Below are 19,746 nucleotides of genomic sequence, written 5' to 3'. Positions count from 1 at the left end.
CAATCCTCCCCTCTGATATAAAATCCCGTTCAACTCTTTTTAGGTTCAAGAGACTTATCAGAAAATTATTAACCTGTGTTTAAAAAACCTTCAGTCATTATTTGTTTTTATCTCATTGAAAGTCCCCCCCCCTTTCCGGCTGTTATATTTTCAGTGTTCATTTTAACTCGGTGGCCCCCTTTTTTCATGTTTTATAAGCTCTGCTTTCTCCGGGATCGCCAAACCATAATTCTATTGTTATATTTAGTATTTACATAATTATCAATATTGGTATGTATTTATGAAATTGTTTGTACCTGATGATGGTTGAATAAATAAATTGAATTGAATTGAAAAAAATATTTTAGGAAGTATACCAAGAAAATATCATGGTGAGTTTGAATATATGACCATTCTTGAAATAATGGGATGAAAAAAAAATCGTAATAGGAACTGATCGGTATTACTCAAATTTTAAACAAAGGTTTGCAATATCAAACTTACAGCAACGTTTAATATGTTTTGCTTGAAGTAGAACATTGATGTTCATGTTCGTACGCAGATTTAATTTTTTATTTTTTTTAAATTTATTTATTTATTATTATTATTTTTTTTTTTTGGGGGGGGGGCTGGTGGGTGGGGGGGGGGGGGGCAGAGCGAGTAAACTTTTCCGAAAAAAAATCGAAAGTGAGAGCGCGAAGCGAACGAGCTTATCATGGGGGGGGGTGGGGCTTTGATTTTTTTTCAAAGTGAAATTAAAGGATTTTGTGCACACTTTTGGTGGATTTTATGAAAAATTTTCACTAAAAATATAAGTTTTCATATTTTCTGAGGGAGGGCGACGGGCGGGCAACTGCCCCCTGCCGCTTGTGCGTACGACCATGTTCCTGTTTGATTTTTCGATACATCTTTTAAGCTATTTTGAATGATTAGAGTAAAATTCACTGAGCATCATATAAATCGAAATAAGATAATAAATAACAACATTATTGAATATTATTTTTTTGAATATTTTGTGAAACCAGTTATGCACTCCATCATGCATATGAAATATATTTATCATCACTTTCCTTTTTCTTATGTTATTACCTGAAATCACAATTATTTCATATTTTAATACGTGTGTGTAAGATTATTGGAATACAAATAATATTCCGAATTGAATATCTTATGCATTGTTTAAGCAGTTGTATCATTCTAAATGGGAGGATGAAATATGAATAAATATTATTTCATATAATAAAATGGAAAATAATAATTGGGGGATATGACATTATCAGCTAGCCTATTGCAATTTCCATGAAGACATGCATAGAACATGCAGAACTGTTTCATCGAGATAGATGAAAACCTTAAAAATATCATAACTTTGTTCTTACTTGTCCGATTTTGACGAAATTTTAAGAATTATGTATGTTTGTTTTGACTTTACTCTGTTTGAATACATTTTTTTTTTATTCTGGAACACAATTTTATCATAAAAACGGTAAGCTTAACAGGGCCCTGGAAACGATTTTTAGTGGGGGTGCTGATGTAAATTTGAAAAGCAAAAAAAAAAAAAAAAAAGGAAATCGCTACAATAATAATGGAAGTCATATGGGTTCGAAGAGATTTGAAAAGCAAAAAAAAGTAATCGCTACAATATGGAAGACATATTGGTTGTTTCCCAGGGATTTGAAACAAAAAAAAAAAGGTTTCACTCTAAAACGAAGGTCATTAGGATTATATTTATCATTTTTCCAAACCTTCCATAATTCCCGGGGGCGCTGCCTAAGGAAAATAATACACGCAGCATCCGCGCTTCCCAGTGCCATGAAGTTTGATTTATACAGGTTTGGTGTTGTGTATCTTTTAAAAAATCGCCCCTCTGCCTACCAATAAAGTCTCAAACAAAATAATTGATTACACAAAATTCAATGTCTTGTTGAAAATATAATAATCGTTTAATCAAGATCAACAATCAATATGTATTCACAGATACAACTGAACAATATCAAACACAGATTAATCAAGTTTGGAAGATTATTTATTTAAAAAAATCGTTTTCGATGTCAATTCATATAACAGAAATCAATATCAAAATCACAAGAAGATATAAATAAGATCAGCTAATTCATTTACATAAAAGATGATAAGAAATGAAATATTGTTACTGGAATTGTGTTAAAATCCTTTCACCCGTAATAGGATTGCCACTTAAAAAATTGGCATTAACTTCATAGATAAGTCAAGTAATTTCGGCTGCAGATTAATGGACATTTAAAAGAGGCGTGGTGCAGGAAGACGAACCCAAGTCCATTTGGGAATGTGTTTAGGCAGCATGGTCAAGTCGGTCAATTCCTACGAAGGAGAAAAATAGAAAAGATGATATGATTTTTATGTATAGAAACAAATGTTGCCCAGCAGGGCTATCCTCCCTTTTCGAAAACTTGGTGGGCCTAAGCAATGTCTCTGTCGGAATCCGAACCGGGTCCGCAACTTAGAACCTAAGTGCAAAAGGATTTCGAAAAGGATGGCTAGCTCTGTGGAGCCTTAATCATGTTAATTAAAGCTATGTTTCAATAATGCAGATTGTTTTCATGAATTTATTTTTCAAACTTATCTCTTCTATAGACAAAAGAGTAGTTAATTATTGAAAAATTAAATCTCTTAGAATAATAAATCAAATGAACAAACAAGCAGACAGCTATCCGATTATCTGTTGAAGTACGTATTCACAAGTTCACTACAAGAACTTGACAAAAGATTCAATGCACGGGTTTCAAAGAGCATTACATTTACAAACTTCATCCAAATGATAAACATAGCGCAGTGAATACAGTGATTTTTATCCGAACACAATAATATTCTCGCTCTGTTAGCATGGTTAGTCGAGATAAAATAAAGAAAACATGAAAAAAGTATATTCCGATATTCCAGAGGAGGATTCACTGTAAAATTTACTATCATGTCTGCTTCTCTGCTTCTCTCTCTTTCGGGAGAAGGGGTATCAAAACTTTAAACAATCTTAAAAGTGATAATCAAAGCCTACCTTAGGGCAGTAATCGGGTACGTCAAACCATCTCTTTGGATCATTAATTCCAATCTCGATATTGTAATACCCTCCACTTGACACTTGAGCATCTGTTGTCAAATGATAAAACGAATATGAACATTGAACATTGGACATAATGATTATATTATGATTAGTGGTGCACCATCGGGTAATCCCGAGAAAGACTGTTGGGTAATTTTTTTAAAGAGCTGTTGATCTCCGCGACGTCGTCATTAAGTTTTTTTTTTTCATTACAGTATAGAAAACAATCCGCGGCCATACACGGTCCCACTGGCCGACGGACAGAAAAAGTCTTCATAACGGATACAGTGGATATTCGGGGTGGCCCCATCCATTTTCGCTCCAGACAATGGACAAAATGGGTGAAAAAATGAAATCACAGTGGACTGATGCTCGATGGATATAGAGCGTATGAAACACGACGTATGCAAATAGTACACAATGGATACATAACGTTTTTCCAACGGATGGCAATATTCTTTTCCGTTTTGCATCCTCTCTGCATCCGTAAGAGCAGTGGAACCAAGCCTTTATATTTGCATGATAAATTTGGTGCATGATAATATATCCTAATTCCCCCGATATGTTTGAGTAAAATAGTAATTACCAGGTCAAGATTGGACATTGGTAGGTCTTGGACGAATGATTCCCAACTACGGTCTACTTTATCATGTTTATTATTCGCAAAGCCATATTTATCATTTGTATACTATCATGATTATTCGTAAACTTTGCTAACCAATGGTAACCTTCTTGAAATCCTTGACCCTGATTGGCTGTCTAGAATAGTAACCATGGTTACAATCGGAATGAAAAGCTGGTGTAATAGCATTTGTGTAACGGGGACCAGGGGCCCGTTGCAGAAAGAGTTGCGTTTAAACGCAAGTCAAAAAATCAATCGCAAGTCCAAAATGCGCGCTGTTGATTGGTTAAAAATGAAGTTGCGCATGATTTTTAAAGATGCGTTTGATTGCAACTCTTTCTGCAACGGGGCCCAGGTCATTAGTTAAAAGTTACCAAATTTAATTTTGTTTTTAGTATTCATTGCAACGGCCTTCCCTCCATGCCTCCCCTTTAAAATAAAATGCCCGGTTTTCAACTTAAAGGGATGCTCCGGGCTGACAATGTTTATATCTAAATAAATATACCGGTAGTAAAATTCACAGAGAAAAATGCTGAAAATTTTCATCAAAATCGGTTATCAAAATTATTGAATTAGTGCTATTCTTTGTGAAAACAGTCATATGCACGTCGTCATGAATATTCATAGGTGGGTTGATGATGTCACATCCCCACATTCCCTTTTCTTATGTTATTACATGAAATCATTATTGTTTTATTTGTTCATACATGCGTTAATGACAGGGGCCGTGGAACGGTTTTCAAAATGGGGGGGGGGGGGGCAGACCATGCAAAAAATCACGATTTTGGAAAAAAAAACATGCACAAAATCACGGTTTTGGAAAAAAAGTGTGGGGGGGGGGGGGCTAAAGCCCAGCCCACCCTCCCCCCCCCCCCTGCTTCCGCGGCCCCTAAATGATGTGTCTCCATTATGATGAAATAAGTTGCAGCAATGGATAACTAACGCAATTAATAAGTTGTCAATCCAATTGTTTTAGTTCTTGGAAGAAGAAGAATGTTTAATAAACCTAATTTCATATGATAAGATATACAAAAGTGCGGATGTGACATCATAAGCACAAATTATGAATATTCATGAAGACATGCCTAGGTAACTGTGTCAACGGAATAACGCAAATTTTGAAAATTCAATAACTTCGTTATTTATTATCCGATTTTGATAAAATTTTCAGCATTTTGCTCAGTGAAATTTACTCTTAATGAAATATTAATATCTTAGCTCGAACCATCCCTTCAATTATTACGATACTTACATGGGGTTTCACCATCGAAGTAAGTCCCGATGAAGGTGTTTGAGAGAGGGATGTCGTATTCGGTTCCCCTCACGACGCTGAAGGTGCCTTCTCCTTCCAAATTACCCGTTTCCTCCTTGGAAAGCTTCATGGTATAGAGATCGTAGTCGAGCCGGTCCTTCCCAGCTCCCAGGAACCCGCGGAAAGCTACACTGGTGTTGCCTGTAAAATGGTGATAATTATAATTCACATGATACATCTGGTTTCATTTGTGGTAAAACAATTAGGTTAATGCGATTCAATAACGCAAATCTATTAAGAAGGGGGGGATGCGAACGTGCCAAATTATAAAATTACGCCATTTCTTTTCTCAGTTGGATCGTAATATTATAGCTTTTAATGCAGGATCTAGATCTCTGTTGGTTATAATATCCTTTCCTATCACCCTCTTTTCCCCCCTTTCTGCTTCATTTTGTTTTCTTTTTGGTTTTCACTACTTAAAAAAAAATATTGGGAGGGGATTCGCTCCAGTCCGACCCCCCCCCCCCTTGTGCGTGGCTCCTGAATTATTAAAAAAAATTCAAAGAAAAGAGAGAAAAAATCGGGTAAAAATGTGAAGTTTCACTCAAAATAAATTCATTTTGTAAATCGATTTTTCCAAAAAGCGCTTCCAAAACAAAAATGATTCGATAATATTTGAGAGTGCTATTCGAACATGTTGAATGACATAACTAAAACTCTAAAAGCACTTATAAAAAAACCTTGATCTAATCGAGAAAATGGTGCACTAAAACTGTAGTCAAAATCATAAAACACTCTTCGATATTTTGATGATATTCATATACACCAATAAAAAAAATCGAGAACAATTTAAAGGAATCTAAAAGAGTATAATTACCTGGGATACAGTTTTCGGGCTCAGGCATTGGTGCTTTCTGCTTGGCACAGAACCTGTAACGCTCAAAAATAGTAAACTGTGTTCCCTGTAGATTGAAAAAGAGAAGTCGAGATAAATCGATGAGAGAGAAAGAGAAGGCATTAATATGCAAATGATTGCTCTCAGTGGCGTACAGATGGGGGGAGGGTGGTGGAGGGCGCTTGCTCCCCTAAAAGAAATCACGACCAAGAAAAAAAAGAGAAAAGGAACGATAAGGTAGGAGAGAAGGGTGAAATGTGATGTCATATTTTGAAATATTATGTCAAAATCTATCACAAGATGTGACTTTTGTAATAAAAATGTAATAATTTTTGACATTACGCCACTGATTATTCACTTCATTATCTTACAGCTCTATCATTTCAATTCTTTTATTTCATTTCCATTCAAATTCTTTTATTTCATTTCCATTAGGCAGGATGCCCCCCTCCTTTGGGGGTTCTATTTTGTGATTTTACTGTAAACATAATGGTTTATTATGAAATACATTAACAAGTAAACCAAAGTGATAAGTTTACTTATACAGTTGCTTTGACAATATACATGGTATAGTTGGCAATTATAATAGGGGGTGGGGTGAACCGACGACTTGTATTATTTTCGATTCTCATTTACTACAATGGTAACACATTTGACTTGAATGGTTTTCATATCCAAGATATTCCTTATTCCATTTTGAATGTTCTCATTAGTCAAGTAAGCATTCTTCAATGTAAATGGATTTTTTTTTTTTTTTTTTGGGGGGGATAGTCGCATGTTAAGGTCTTAAAAGCGACTCGAGCTTAACGTGTAACTCGCCGGGTAAGTTCGCGATAAAGTGTTCCATTGCAATTATAATGTACGCGCGCGCACTGAATGGCGAGTTTGTGCGAGAAAATCACTTCAGTTCAGTTGTACACAATACCACGACGGTACCATCAATATTCCATAAAACACGTGAGTATTAATACAGAAAGAATAATACAATTTCAGTTAATGTAATATAATTCGGCGCGTGAATTTATACAATCTACGGTCTAACGCATTTCATTCGATATTCGTATGTAATTGCCTTGAATACTCTTACCCAGGCGCGGACCATGGGGGCCGAGGGGGCCCTGCCCCCCCCCCCCCCCTTCGGCAAAAAAAAAAGAAGAGAGGGAAAGAAAGAGAAAAAAGAGGGGAAAGAAAAGAAGAAAGGAAGAGGGGGAAGAAGGGCAGGAAAAAGAGAGAGGAAAAGGGGGAAGAAAAGAGGAAAGGGGAAAGGGGAGAGAGGGGGAATTAAAGGAAAAGGAGAAAAAAGAGAGAGGAAAAAGGAGGAAAGAAAAGGAGATAGAGGAAGAGAAGAAAAGGGAGGGGAGAGGGGGAAGAAAAGGAGAAAAAAGGAGAGAGAGGAAGAGGGAGGAAAGAGAAAAAAGAGAGGGGAAAGAAAAGAAGAAAAAAGAAGAGGGGAAAGAAAAGAAGAAAAAAGGAGAAGAGGGGAAAGAAAGAGAAAAAAGAGGAAGAGAAGAAATGGGAGGGGGGAGGGGGAGAAAAAAGAGGAAGAGGGGAAAGGGAGGGGAGGGGGGAGAAAAAAAAGGAAAAGGAGAAAAGAGAGAGAGAGAGAGGAAGAGGGAAGAGAGAAGAGAAAAAAAGAGCGAGAAAGGGGGAATGAAAAAAAGGAAGAGGAACAGGGGGAAGGACGAGAGGAAAAAAAGAGGAAGAGGAGGAAAGACAATGGATGTTCGAACTGGGGGCCGATTTGATGTTCGAACGGGGGGGGGGCGAATTGATGTTCGACGTAGGGGCGCTATATTGATGTTCAAACTAGGGGGCGCCAAATTGATACTCGAGTTAGGGGGGGGGGGCGAAATGATATTCTAACTAGGGGCGCCAAATTGATGTTGGACCTACATGTAGGGGCGCCGAATTGATATTCGAACTAGGAGGGCGCCGAAATGATGTTCCAACTTGGAGGAGACAAATTGATGTTCGACCTAGGGAGGCCAAATAGATGTTCGACGTAAAGGGGGGGGGAAGGGTTGCGCCGAATTGATGTTCGACGTCGGGGCGCAAAATTTATGTTCGACATCGGGGGGGGGGGGGGGTGCCGATTGAATGTTCGAACTAGGGGCGCCAAATCGATGTTAGAACTAGGGGGCGCTGAAATTGTGTATGGGTAGCCTATAGCTTAAAAAGAATGAAACTAGTATAAGTTATACAAGTTGCATTCTTTTTAAGCCATATACCTATAATTGCATAGGTTACAAAGCACATGTTAACATCGTCAACAATGTTAACAATTATGTTATGTTACATTACATTACATAATAAAATTTTTTACATTTTGCCCAGGGCCTACGTCTTCATTGTTCCGGTGCTCGCATTGTCTGTTTAACGAGATACAGTACATAATCATGGGGGCCGTTTCATAAAGCTGCTCGTAAGTTAAGAGCGACTTTAAGAACGACTGGTGATCCTTTCTTGTGGTAAATGATATTCACAATTAAATGTTCATTGGTGATTATTTAGCATGCAAAAAAGGTTCACCAGTCGCTCTTAAAGTTGCTCTTATCTTGCGAACAGCTTTATGAAACACCCACCTGTTCTACTAAAACATCCCGTTTTCAAGTCAATATAAACCAAATATTTTTCCTAGCACTTGAGTTATCATTGTTTTATGTAGTGACATATGCTTCTTTTTCATGACTCAAAAAGTGATTGCCCTATGTTAAGATCTTCGTTTATATGAAACATTTCCTGTCCGTGATTACGTTCGCATTAGTGGATTGGTGAGATATGTCTGCTCCTCATAATTCCTAAAATCAGTCCTTAAAATGTCCCTTCTGATCTGAATATCAACAATTTTCAGCTCGCGCTTCGCGCTTACATCAATTGGTTAGTAACGTATGGTCCTAGTTAATTCCTTCAAAGAAACCTTAAAATGCCCCAGGTCTGAATTGTCTAAATTCTCAGCTCGCGCTTCACGCTCGCAATATTTGATTAGTGAGATGCGTATGATAATCAGGATTGCAATGACTACAAAAATTGTTTCATGTGTTCAGATGTAATTCTAATAAAATCAGCAAGCGCTTGGCACTCGCATTAGATGGCTATGGTGAGATATGCATACTCGTAATGGATTCCTAAAATATATTCCTTAAAATCTCGCTGTTTGGGGTCAAAATATACGAAAACTTCAGCTCGCGCTTCGCGCTCGCAATGTTTAGCGAGACAGGTACCTGTCATGATTACACAAATTTGATTACAATGTCCCTTTTTAGGTGTGAATAAAAAAAGTCAGCTCGCGCTTCGCGCTCGCATTATTTGATCAGTGAGATACATATCCGTTTAATGACATTGTCCTTAAAATGTCTCTATTAGGTCAGAATAACTAGCAACTCAGCGCGCTCACTCAGTGATTCAAAAATGTTGCTGGTGACCCACGGTACGCCACAGTGACAATTCCTTGCATATTTAAAAACATGATTGCAGAAAAAAATGTCAAAATATTTCAGTCATCCCCCCACCCATCAACACGGATTTACGCCAGTATAAATGGTGTTACCAAATTTTCGTTTGCACGAGTAATTTTACGATTTTTTCTGGCTTTTACTGCTATCTATTCGGAAATCAAAGTTCTTAACTGAAACATCCATTTCTTCTCTTTTCATACTTATGAGACCCTCTTCGTAAAATATGAATGACGCACGGTCGAGAAAAAGTTGCATGAAACATACTTGATTCCTGACCTATTCGATGAATCGTTGGAAAAGAAACATTTCACGGCAAAAAATGTTCAGTTATGCCAAATCGAATATTTGTTTCCTTTGAATTATGGCTCAAAGCTCATGACCAGTTGACCATCATAGTCATTAATGTATTTCGACCTTAGTGATGTCCAGGCACGTAGCCAGGGGGCGGTGGGGACGGTTGCCCCCCCCCCCCCAAACGTCCCCAAAAAAGAAAAAAAAAGGGAAAAAAGAGAGGAGAAAAGGAAAAGCGAAGGAAGGAAAGGGAAGAAAGGTAGCTTTGTGGACTTTCTTTTTATTCTTTTTTTTTCTCAAAAAAGAAACTTCTTCACTCTTGCTCTAAATTTAAATATATGAATTTTGCTTCCGCGCTGCGCGCGTTTAATGACAATAATTATTGCAGTTCTCCTTTGTTTCCCTCACCCTTTCTATAACTCTATTTTTCCACCTCAGCTATATGTGTTTCTTGCCAGTTGAAGTTCAAATATACATTAGGACATGAAATTAGAGTAAGGATAGGCCGAAGTATGAAGTTATCGTTTTTTTTAATTGATCGCGTAACTTCTGGTCGGGTCGGCTCCGGGCGGGTAAAATCTTTATATCACTTTCTGCCGTCAGCTCAATATAGGCAAATTCTCCCGCTTTTCAGCTCATTTTTATACTAAACAACCATAATATGGGGGCAAACAGGTTCCTAATTTAAAAAGAGGAAGGTATAAAATTCGTGCCGTATCAACCGTATCAAATAAAAAAATACAATATTTTACTTAACTTCTACTTAACTTCATGTCATTTCCCTGCACATTCATCTCATGTTCTGCATGTTTTGCGCCCTCAGTATGAAATTGCGAATGACACTTGAGTTTCTTTTTCATTCAAAATGAAGCGCATCAGGATAAGTCAAAGAAATTATATATCATCCCGTTTTATATAATTTCAATAAATCTCAGAAGTTTCAACTTTTTGCGCACTTTTTTCCTTGTAATGAAGTTCAATAATCTTATAAAAAAAATTGAATTAGAGCCGATGGGGGTATTAGAGATATCTGCATTGATTGAAACGTCTGCCTTTCGAAATTTCAGAGATTCATTGCTCTGCGCGGGGAGGCATATCTTCCTCTCGGCAGATATCCTTCTTCTCACCTGTTTTGCGAGTTAAGATATGCACTGTCGCTAAATTATTTGTAATCAAATCTGATCTTTCCAAGGAAAGTATTCAATGTGACTTAGAGAATACCCTTTTTTTTCTCGGGACCCTTTTCTTTGCAAAAAAATGATAAAATGCTTTAGCTTCCGCGCTTCGCACGGGGTTAATATTATTTGAATTTCCTCCGTTTTATCCCCTTTTTGTGCGTTCACAATCACTTTTGAAAACAAGGTTTAAAATCACAATATACATGTAGTCAACTGAATTGGGGCTGATATAGGTACTAGAGACAAGAGAGACGGCTCCTTTTGATCTTAATTTATGAAACACCGAAAGCTTCGCGCGGGAGGGGGGAAACTCCCTGCACCCACCCCCCTAGGGAACGCGCTTCGCGCGCTTTGTAAGTACTGGCACGCTTCGCGTGCATTTACCGCCTCCTCGAAAATGAAATCCTGGCTACGCGGTTGGAGATGTCAGTATGTTATACATTGAACCCCAGCCTGTGAGGATAATTGACTGACGGCTAGTCCATATGGGGGAGCTAAAAAACCGGCCTTAGAGCTGAGTTCCAGTGTATTTCCTACTCTGCTTTGGAGCCTTCTCATACAATAGTTGACATAGACTCTATGATATTTGATATTTACCAAAAGAAAGACTGGAACATTTTGTGCGCACGTCAACATTTCGTGCATCACTCTGTGGATTTTGCTTGCCAACCGAATACCCCCCCCCAAAAAAAAAAGAGCCATTATTTGCCGACAAGGTCAAAACATTTCTATTGATGTATAATTACCATTACTATTACATACATAATACAAACATGCATAAAATCATTTTGGACTTAATGATTTCACAGATTCAAGCAATTTATTTCTATAACGGCTTTTGGGGTCATTTTGCAAACGATATTGGATTCGACGTTTTTCTTTCTTTGTACACTGCAAAATCCTGCATTGACCCTAAATCACCTTTGACCTTGGCCATGATTATATAATATATCCAAACCCTTACAGATCTAAGTAGGCAGTGCACTCCCAATTAATAAATGCTGAGTGCTGACTACTGAGTCTACCTCAACTCTATAATAAAAAGCATGTATATTTTTTCAAGAATATATTACCCCCAAAAAACACTAACTTTCTGTCATGCAGAATATGCAATTTAGTTATTGCACAACCAGTGTTCATACGCGGCGATACAGGGATGTCATCCCCGTACGATTTTTCAAGCCCTGAAACAAAAAGTAGAAAAAAAAAATGGGAGTACCCAGAAGAACGAAGTATGCCTATACAATGCAAGAGAGGTTTATGTGTGAAGTAACTAGACATTACCCATTCGGCAATGGGAGTCATTTTGGCACGATTATTACTTGACTTGAAATTAGGGGCCCCTAAGAAATCCTGGATCCGTGCCTGGCTCCCGCTCACATAATTCTTGCAGGGCCTACTCTGATGAGATCTTAAACGAGATTGAAAGCATTAAATGTTTAAAATAGAAATCGATCGCGCTTCGCGCTCGCATTGATTCTTTTTTAAAGTGGTATTGCATTTATTCATGAACACATCATTATAAAACCATTATTCAATTGCCTCTTCTTCATGTGCCTATGAAATTAGATAATTTAACATGCATTTAAGGCACTTATGATTGCCTGGGGGAGGGAGGGGCCGCCATTTTTCCGAAAAGTACACAGGGGCGCCAAAATCAGGTCGAATTTGGGCCCCATCCCTACGAAATCCTGGATCCGCGCCTGCTCTTGCCAGTCTTAATTGGCTGCTCTCGGGCTAGGTAACCAGGGGCTTACCGTGTATTTGGCCATAGACAAGGGGCTAGGGTAATATATGTAAATAATGAATAATGTGTGTGAGCACCAGCACAGTAAAAGTATTGTTGAATTGAAAAGATGTGACGAATATGCACTTTTGACACTGACGAGTTATGAATTAATATTCAGTGATTTTTTTTCTCTAAAATGTGACAAAAAATAGGAATATACAAGAGGTGAGGCACGAAAATGTTAAGGAGGCGTTTATTGGATGTATGACCCGCGGTCTATGAGAAAAGATGAGCATGAGAAGACTGAGAAAAATCTAAAATTATCTTTTAACCAAGACGGCGATTTAGCTAATTTATAAAGAAATGCTATGCGCTGAGCTGACAAATTTCCGAGGCCAAAATCAGAATAAACTAAGAGAACGATATCTTTGCAGATCTTGCTTTTCTTCTTTTACAAATAAACAAGTTTTCCCATAGAGTTTTTCACCTTAATAAGAATTTGTTTTTCTACTATTTGAAATGCTAACTTTCACCTCTGACATGGCAATAAATACCCACGTTTACAACGTATAATCCTACTCTGTTTACTATTATGAAAAAAATAATCAGTTTATTAATGATTCAAACCACTGGCGTAACGAAAGAGACTCTGTCTCTATTCTCAAAAGTTCTAAAACTGGGGGGGGGGGGGGGAAATAAGAAAGAGAAAGAGCTTGAGAAGGGAAATTGTTCAATGAGTCATTTCTTTTTTTATATGTGCACTAGGTACCAATTAGTACAAGTGCAGTACACAGGGGAAAGGCGTGCACCCCATGAAAATTGAGGCTGATAATAGAGCTTTTCCCGCTCAATTTCAGATGCAAATCTTTTATTTCAATTTGTATATGTTAAGCGTCAACGAATTTAAAATCATGGTGATTATTCGGCGATTGTATTTCATGTGCATACCTATATACTTTTCCTGTTAGTAATATTTGAAATAATGTGATGGAATGAACTGGAATATTTTTTCTATAATAAAAACACGGGTTGATGGAGACACCCCTTCCGAATACGCCATGATTGACATACAGATGATCACCCATGAAATTTAATGAAGTTGAAAATATTTTTGAAAGGGACAGCAGTGGCGGATCTGCTTTCGAGAGGCACAATTTTCTTTTTTTTTTACTGCATCAATGTGTCTTGCGTAGAAGTAAGCATCAATGAAAATGCTCACATAGTCAACATTGTCATGATTGTCGGTTGAAATAAAAAATAAATAATAGTATTGCTCTTAAAACCTTAGTAAACAAAACGTAAAAACCCATGCATAAGATGCCAAAAAATGTTTTTATGGTGAGAACTATGGAAATTGTAAAAACACTCTATAGGCTTCTGGTTAAGTTTTTTCTCCTTTTTTTCGTTTGTAGTCCATTCTAAAAATAAAAATAAAAGAAATTCAAGACATATAATAACCTGATGAATATAAGTTCCCTTATGTGTTTGCCTCCCCCCCTCCAAATGAAAATATGTTAAGCATTGCCCCAGCCTTTACTTTTTCAATCCATGTTATTCTAATTTGTAAAATATTCACGCACAAACCACTCTATATGCTTCTGGTTAAGTTTTTCATCCTTTTTGGTTTGAAGTCCATTCTAAAAATACAAATAAAAAGAAATTTAGGACATATAGTAACTTGGTAAAAAAGTGCAGCATATTTTTCATTAAGAGCAAATCATACATGTAGGAGGCAATCGTGTGCTTGTGCATGTAGAGGATCCTATGCGTGCATCCGATCCCAAACAACCAAACACAGAGGCAAACACAGAGGCAGTGCGCGCACACACTGGACACATTTTCAATAAGCTAGGGAGCGAGTTACGCTATAGCAGTAGTTAACACTTTAAGACCTTAACAGTCGCAACCAAACATCCGTGTTTATGTTCTTATCCCTTTTTACTGCAAATATTATTTCGGAGTACTTTCAAGTACTAGTATTTCCGGTGGAAAAGAGCGCGTGGTTGCTCTATCTACTTTTTTTAATCGATGATCAAAACATACCGTGGTGTAGTCCTGGATAACTCGGAAGTTGTAGGCAGTTCCATTTGGGTAGAAGATATCAAGGTTAAGACCAAGTCTTCTCTCAGCAAAGTCCCAAGCACCGTACTCATTCAGTGTAAAACCTTCTGGTCTGCCGTCTGCACTGGTCTGACCGATCGTGAATCCTTAAAAAAATTGAAAAAAATAGAATAAAGTGAATTTTAATAATAAAAAAAAAAGTGAAAGTCAGCCCTTGTATATATCGAACGTTAAATTCCGTTCATGCATAAAACATATACCAATAAAAAAACTAATCCCAATCGGAATTAAATAACTTTAATCATTTTGTGATAAAAAAGAGAAATAGCGTATAATTATTATAGAAGATTTATGCTAAAATGGGCAAATAAAGAGCAGAATTCAAAGGAATTATATCAGAACCATTTTCGTTATGAACGGAATTCTTCCGAGTGCTAGCTTCAGCAATGCAATTAATTCATTGACTCCTAACGTATGTGATGTAACGAGGTTAAATTGTAAAATTATAGACGAACTGTGTCCTAATTACAGTATATAACTGGTTGTGCGCAACCAAGTGTGCAGTTAATGTGCAGTTTTCTTGTTTGTTTTGTCTGTTTTACTTTTGGTCTTTTGGATTGTTTTCTGTAGTGTTTTTGTGGGTTTCTTTTTTTTGGTGTCTCTGTCCTGTTTTGTCCTGTCTTGTCCTCCTCTGTACACTGTCTTTGTTTTCCCCTGATATTTACATGTATATTCCGTCTTGTCTTGTCTAATTTATTTTATAAACACTATCTCAATCGTTGTTTTGTAACTTTTCTTGTATACCATCGGTATGAATATGTTGTAATGATTGTATTAATTTTATTTTGTGCATAAACATACGAAGCATGACCCCATCAGTATTTTTAATTATTTTTTTGAACATTGTTAATTTCTATTTGATAAATTTTAATCAATTATTTATTTCAGGGGACTCACATAAACAAGCGACAGTGAGTTCCTTTTTTTTTCATTTTTGTTATTCATATTCTGATTTTTTCCTACTTACTTTGTAAATTTGTTTGAAATGAAGAAGAATAAATTCAATCAATCAATCAATCAATCAATCAATCAATCAATCAATCAATCAATCAATCAATCAATCAAGCTCATGACCATGACAAGCGCTCGCAATAAATGACTGATCATCGTTTTTAGACGAGAATGGTTTATCTCATAACAAGGACCCACATGAATCTAGTATAATATTTCGCTCGGAGCTGAGAATTTGTGAAACATTTAAAGGGATACTCCTGGTTGAAAATAATATCATTTGAACAGATAAAGAAACAATCAGACAAACAAAACTCTGAGAATTGGATCAAAATCGAATAAGGAATAACAAAGCTATGGCATCTAAAATATTTGCATTATTCCGGTAAAACAGTTCTAGGCATGTCTTCATGAATATTCAATGAGCAAATTTATGATGCAATATCCCCACTTGTTCTTTTGTATTTTATTATATGACATAAGATTTATTAATATCATAAGTGCATTAAATATTTATTGCTCCAACCTTTTTCATTCTAAAGGAGACACATTATTCACACAAGTATGAACAAATTAAGCAATTATAATTTCACGTAATAACATAAGAAAAAGGAAAGTGGGAATGTGACATCATCAGCTCTTTGAATAGATATTCATGATGACGTGCATATTTATTCACGACATATTGCTAAACTTTAAAATTCAATAACTTCGTTATTTGTTATCCGATTTTGATGAAATGTTGTTCTGTGAATTTTACTCTTATTTATTTAGATATGAATATCTCCAGCCAGGAGCATCCCTTTAAGAACTGCTTCTCGTGCGAGTAATCCTTACTAGTGCCCTTGACATTGGAAATTAATCAATGTTTAGGATGGGGCTTGGGGGGAGGCAAAAGTATTTTTAAAAAGTCCAAAATCTTTCAGTGCACCCCGCGTGCAAAATTACATTGCAGAATTTTACACAGCGTGCCGAAAAAAATATTGTGTATTTGATAGTTATGATATGCCAATTTTAATGTATTTAAAGTGCTTTGCATATTCGCATTACATTTTTTTAGCTGTCAAAATCATGGGATCAATGGGTAAGAGGTGTCTTACCTAGCCCGCCCATAAACTGAGGAGGAGAACAGATCGGTTTCTGTGCGTTGACCGCTACGACTACGGCGAGGACGACGAGTACCACCGACTTAATCATGATGACGAGTTCGATCTGAAAATAAATTACATCAAAAATATTTTTGAGAGATTTGAAAAGTACACAGTTTAAACGCTGTTCCAAAATTATACAACGCTGCGTACTATATGCACCGTACAGTAGTTGTTTAAACGGTTTCAACCAGTGTTTAAAATCTTATATTAACAAAGTTTAATCTTCAATATTTTAATTTTTACTAAATTACACAAGGTTGTTTAAACTGTTTAACATCTACTGTTATTTTCATAATACAGCGTAGCATAAGATTTAAAATTCAACAGCCTCTTCACTGTGCATATCCGACCAGAAGCATGGAATTCTTAACACCAAGATATGAGAGAGAAATAACGTAGAAATGTATGTCCATTATGCAGATTAAAAAACAAAAAGAAAAGATGATTCATAATATCAGAAAGTTAAAGAAATGTAATTTTACCATCGACTTGGGTTAGTTTCAACAATATTTGACTATGACTGAAACAGTTACTATCGCGATTAAATTCCTAAGAGTATGATATTAAAACGCATCGCCGCAAAATGCAAATATGATCGATGGTTGGAGAATTGAGCGACACGACATATGCTCCTGGCCTTAATTTCGTCTGAGATGTTGCCATATTTATGTCAGGTTTGGGGCTATGTTCAGGGTTGGGTATAGTGTTAAATCAAGGGTTGAAATTATTCATTTGAATCATTTGATTAGTGTGTGTGGAATTTAGAGCGGAGCAAATGTCGCCGGAGCAATTGTCATGGAACCATGATTGGAGGTGTCGTGGGCGAGTGGTCTAAGGCGCCTGACTAAACGCATGTTAGTCCGGGGTTCGAAACCCGACCATAGCATCCATGCCAATTTAATGAAAAGTGCTATTTTATCTTAAAGGCATTGGAACGAAATGAGAATACGATATATTTTTCATATTATGAGTGTAGGCCTATTTGTCTACAAAAATATTTTGATTAAGATACTCAAAACAATTCAAGCGTTATATATATATATATAACACAATCAATGTGCCTAGGTTGAAAAGTAAAAACTCCGATTTACTTCGACAGAAAGATATGACAAAGAAAGAACATATTAAACTCTTAAACATTAAGCTCGAATAACGGACGGAGAAGATACACTATAAGATCTTAAAAATAAATGAAATATGTAAAGAAAAAAAAATAACAAAAAATGTCATCGTAAGATATATTTTGCAATTCTGAAACTGCATTTGTACAATCGTTGTAATTGCGATAAAGCTTTAAAGAGAGCACTACCTTTAAGAGAGCACGACCTTCAGTTTAATTGAAACGAGCGGTAACTTTGGTGTTTTGGAAAGAATCAATAGATCAAACTTACCTTTCCAAGTGTAGAGATATCCTGATGGTCTCCAGAATAAAATCTGATCAAACCAAGCGAACCACACGCTAATAAACCACCTAAAAACGATGGGGGTAGCCCTACTTGGAACAAGCCCCTCCCTTCATAAGCTTTAATAAGTTAATTTATCACTAACGAAATAGCCTAGTTATTACGAAAAATGTTCAAAATAAAAAAGATACGCAGTAGATTATGTTAATATTGACAAGACGTCTTACATAATCAAACTGTTACGAGAAAACAGACAACAGCTTTTCATCAAATTGATGGTGGAAAATTATTTCCTACCTTATACATGTTTACGTTTCTTAGCCCAGTCATCTAATCTAATAGCCATATTTGAATTGGTAGGATATTTCATTGTAAGATTATGGCAATTTGCCCTTCACCAAACATCTCGATTTATATTACGTAATGACCGTGTTGAGGATTTTATACCAGGGTAGCTGCAGTTGTATATACATGTATCTTCATCGCTGATTGTATCACGTGTATGTCTTTACATGAAATAATAAGCAAAACTATAATGGGGATGGGGAGGGGAGGAAAGGGGAGGGGGGGGGGGGGGCTGTGCATTACTTCAGGTTGATGACAGACAGTGAAACACAACCTTAGGCACTGTATACGACATTGTATATCATACAGCGCATCCCAAAAAAATGTAATTCTGATATGCGGCTAAATTACTTCCAAAAATAAAAATAATTCTCAATGAAATAAAATAAGGAAGCTCATCTCACGTTCTAACTTCTATACAAATTTCATTGGTCTCGCTTCTGTGGTTTTGAATACACAGTCTATTATGAAAAAAATTGTGTTTTTCAGCCAATTCCAAGTTTGCAATGCATGCAGAACTGTTGTGTACTGCACTTTCTAGCATATCAACCCCCTTTGACCATTCTGACCAAGGAATTCCCTGATCTGACCAGGGAAATCTCCATGATCTAACCAGGTTCATCAAATCACAACCTTGAGCATGTTTAGAAGGGCAAAAACAGTATTTTGACAGAACTTCATTTCACGTTTGATATAAACCGGAGATGCACAACAATTGAGACAACGGGTCATGTCTGTTTTATGCCTAATTCCAACAATACTGCGTTTTTCATTACTTTTTTTTAGTTAATAAGCTACTGAGGTCAAGTAATTCAATGTAACTTTGTAAAAGAAAAAAAGTAATTTTTTCTATGGTGAAGTTCTTTTTCGCAAAGGGTGACTAACGTGTGGATTCCCCTTTATTTTTCAACTTATTTTACTCATCCATCGTTTACATTTTTTTCAAGTTGGTGCACTGATTCCCCTTATCAATCATCAAACAAACTTATTTTTATGTTTCTTGACCTTATGAATATGCCCAAGTTTATGATTTGATGAGCCTGGATAGGATTGGGAAAATGTTCCTGCTCAGATCCTGGATGTGAAAATGGGGGTTAACATGCCACAGACAATGCAGAAATGCATCAATGCTGCAAACTTGGAATGGGCTAAAATGCACCACTTTTGCGTAACAGAGTGTGTAATCAAAACCGCTGAAGCACGACCAATGAAATTTTCAGAGAAGTTAGATCATAAAACGAGCTTTCGACTCATGAATATTTATTTGATAATACTATCACATTTTAGACTTAATTCAG

General features: G+C 36.5%; 1 protein-coding gene across 1 annotated transcript; it reads right to left on the bottom strand.

The window, feature by feature from the left end:
* Positions 1-1,898: 1,898 nt before the first annotated feature.
* On the bottom strand, positions 1,899-18,343 carry LOC129276115 (development-specific protein LVN1.2). Its single transcript, XM_054912550.2, has 7 exons — positions 18,092-18,343; positions 16,650-16,761; positions 14,521-14,684; positions 5,807-5,891; positions 4,930-5,130; positions 3,011-3,102; positions 1,899-2,319 (listed from the first exon to the last, which is right to left on the bottom strand). The coding sequence occupies exons 2-7, from the start codon at positions 16,744-16,746 to the stop codon at positions 2,239-2,241; spliced, it is 720 nt and encodes a 239-aa protein (XP_054768525.2). The 5' UTR covers positions 16,747-16,761; positions 18,092-18,343; the 3' UTR covers positions 1,899-2,238.
* Between the last annotated feature and the right edge of the window lie 1,403 nt (positions 18,344-19,746).

The sequence above is a fragment of the Lytechinus pictus genome, chromosome 14 (genome assembly GCF_037042905.1).
Source record: "Lytechinus pictus isolate F3 Inbred chromosome 14, Lp3.0, whole genome shotgun sequence".
NCBI lineage: Eukaryota > Metazoa > Echinodermata > Echinoidea > Temnopleuroida > Toxopneustidae > Lytechinus > Lytechinus pictus.
This window is presented reverse-complemented; position numbering and strand designations above follow the sequence as displayed.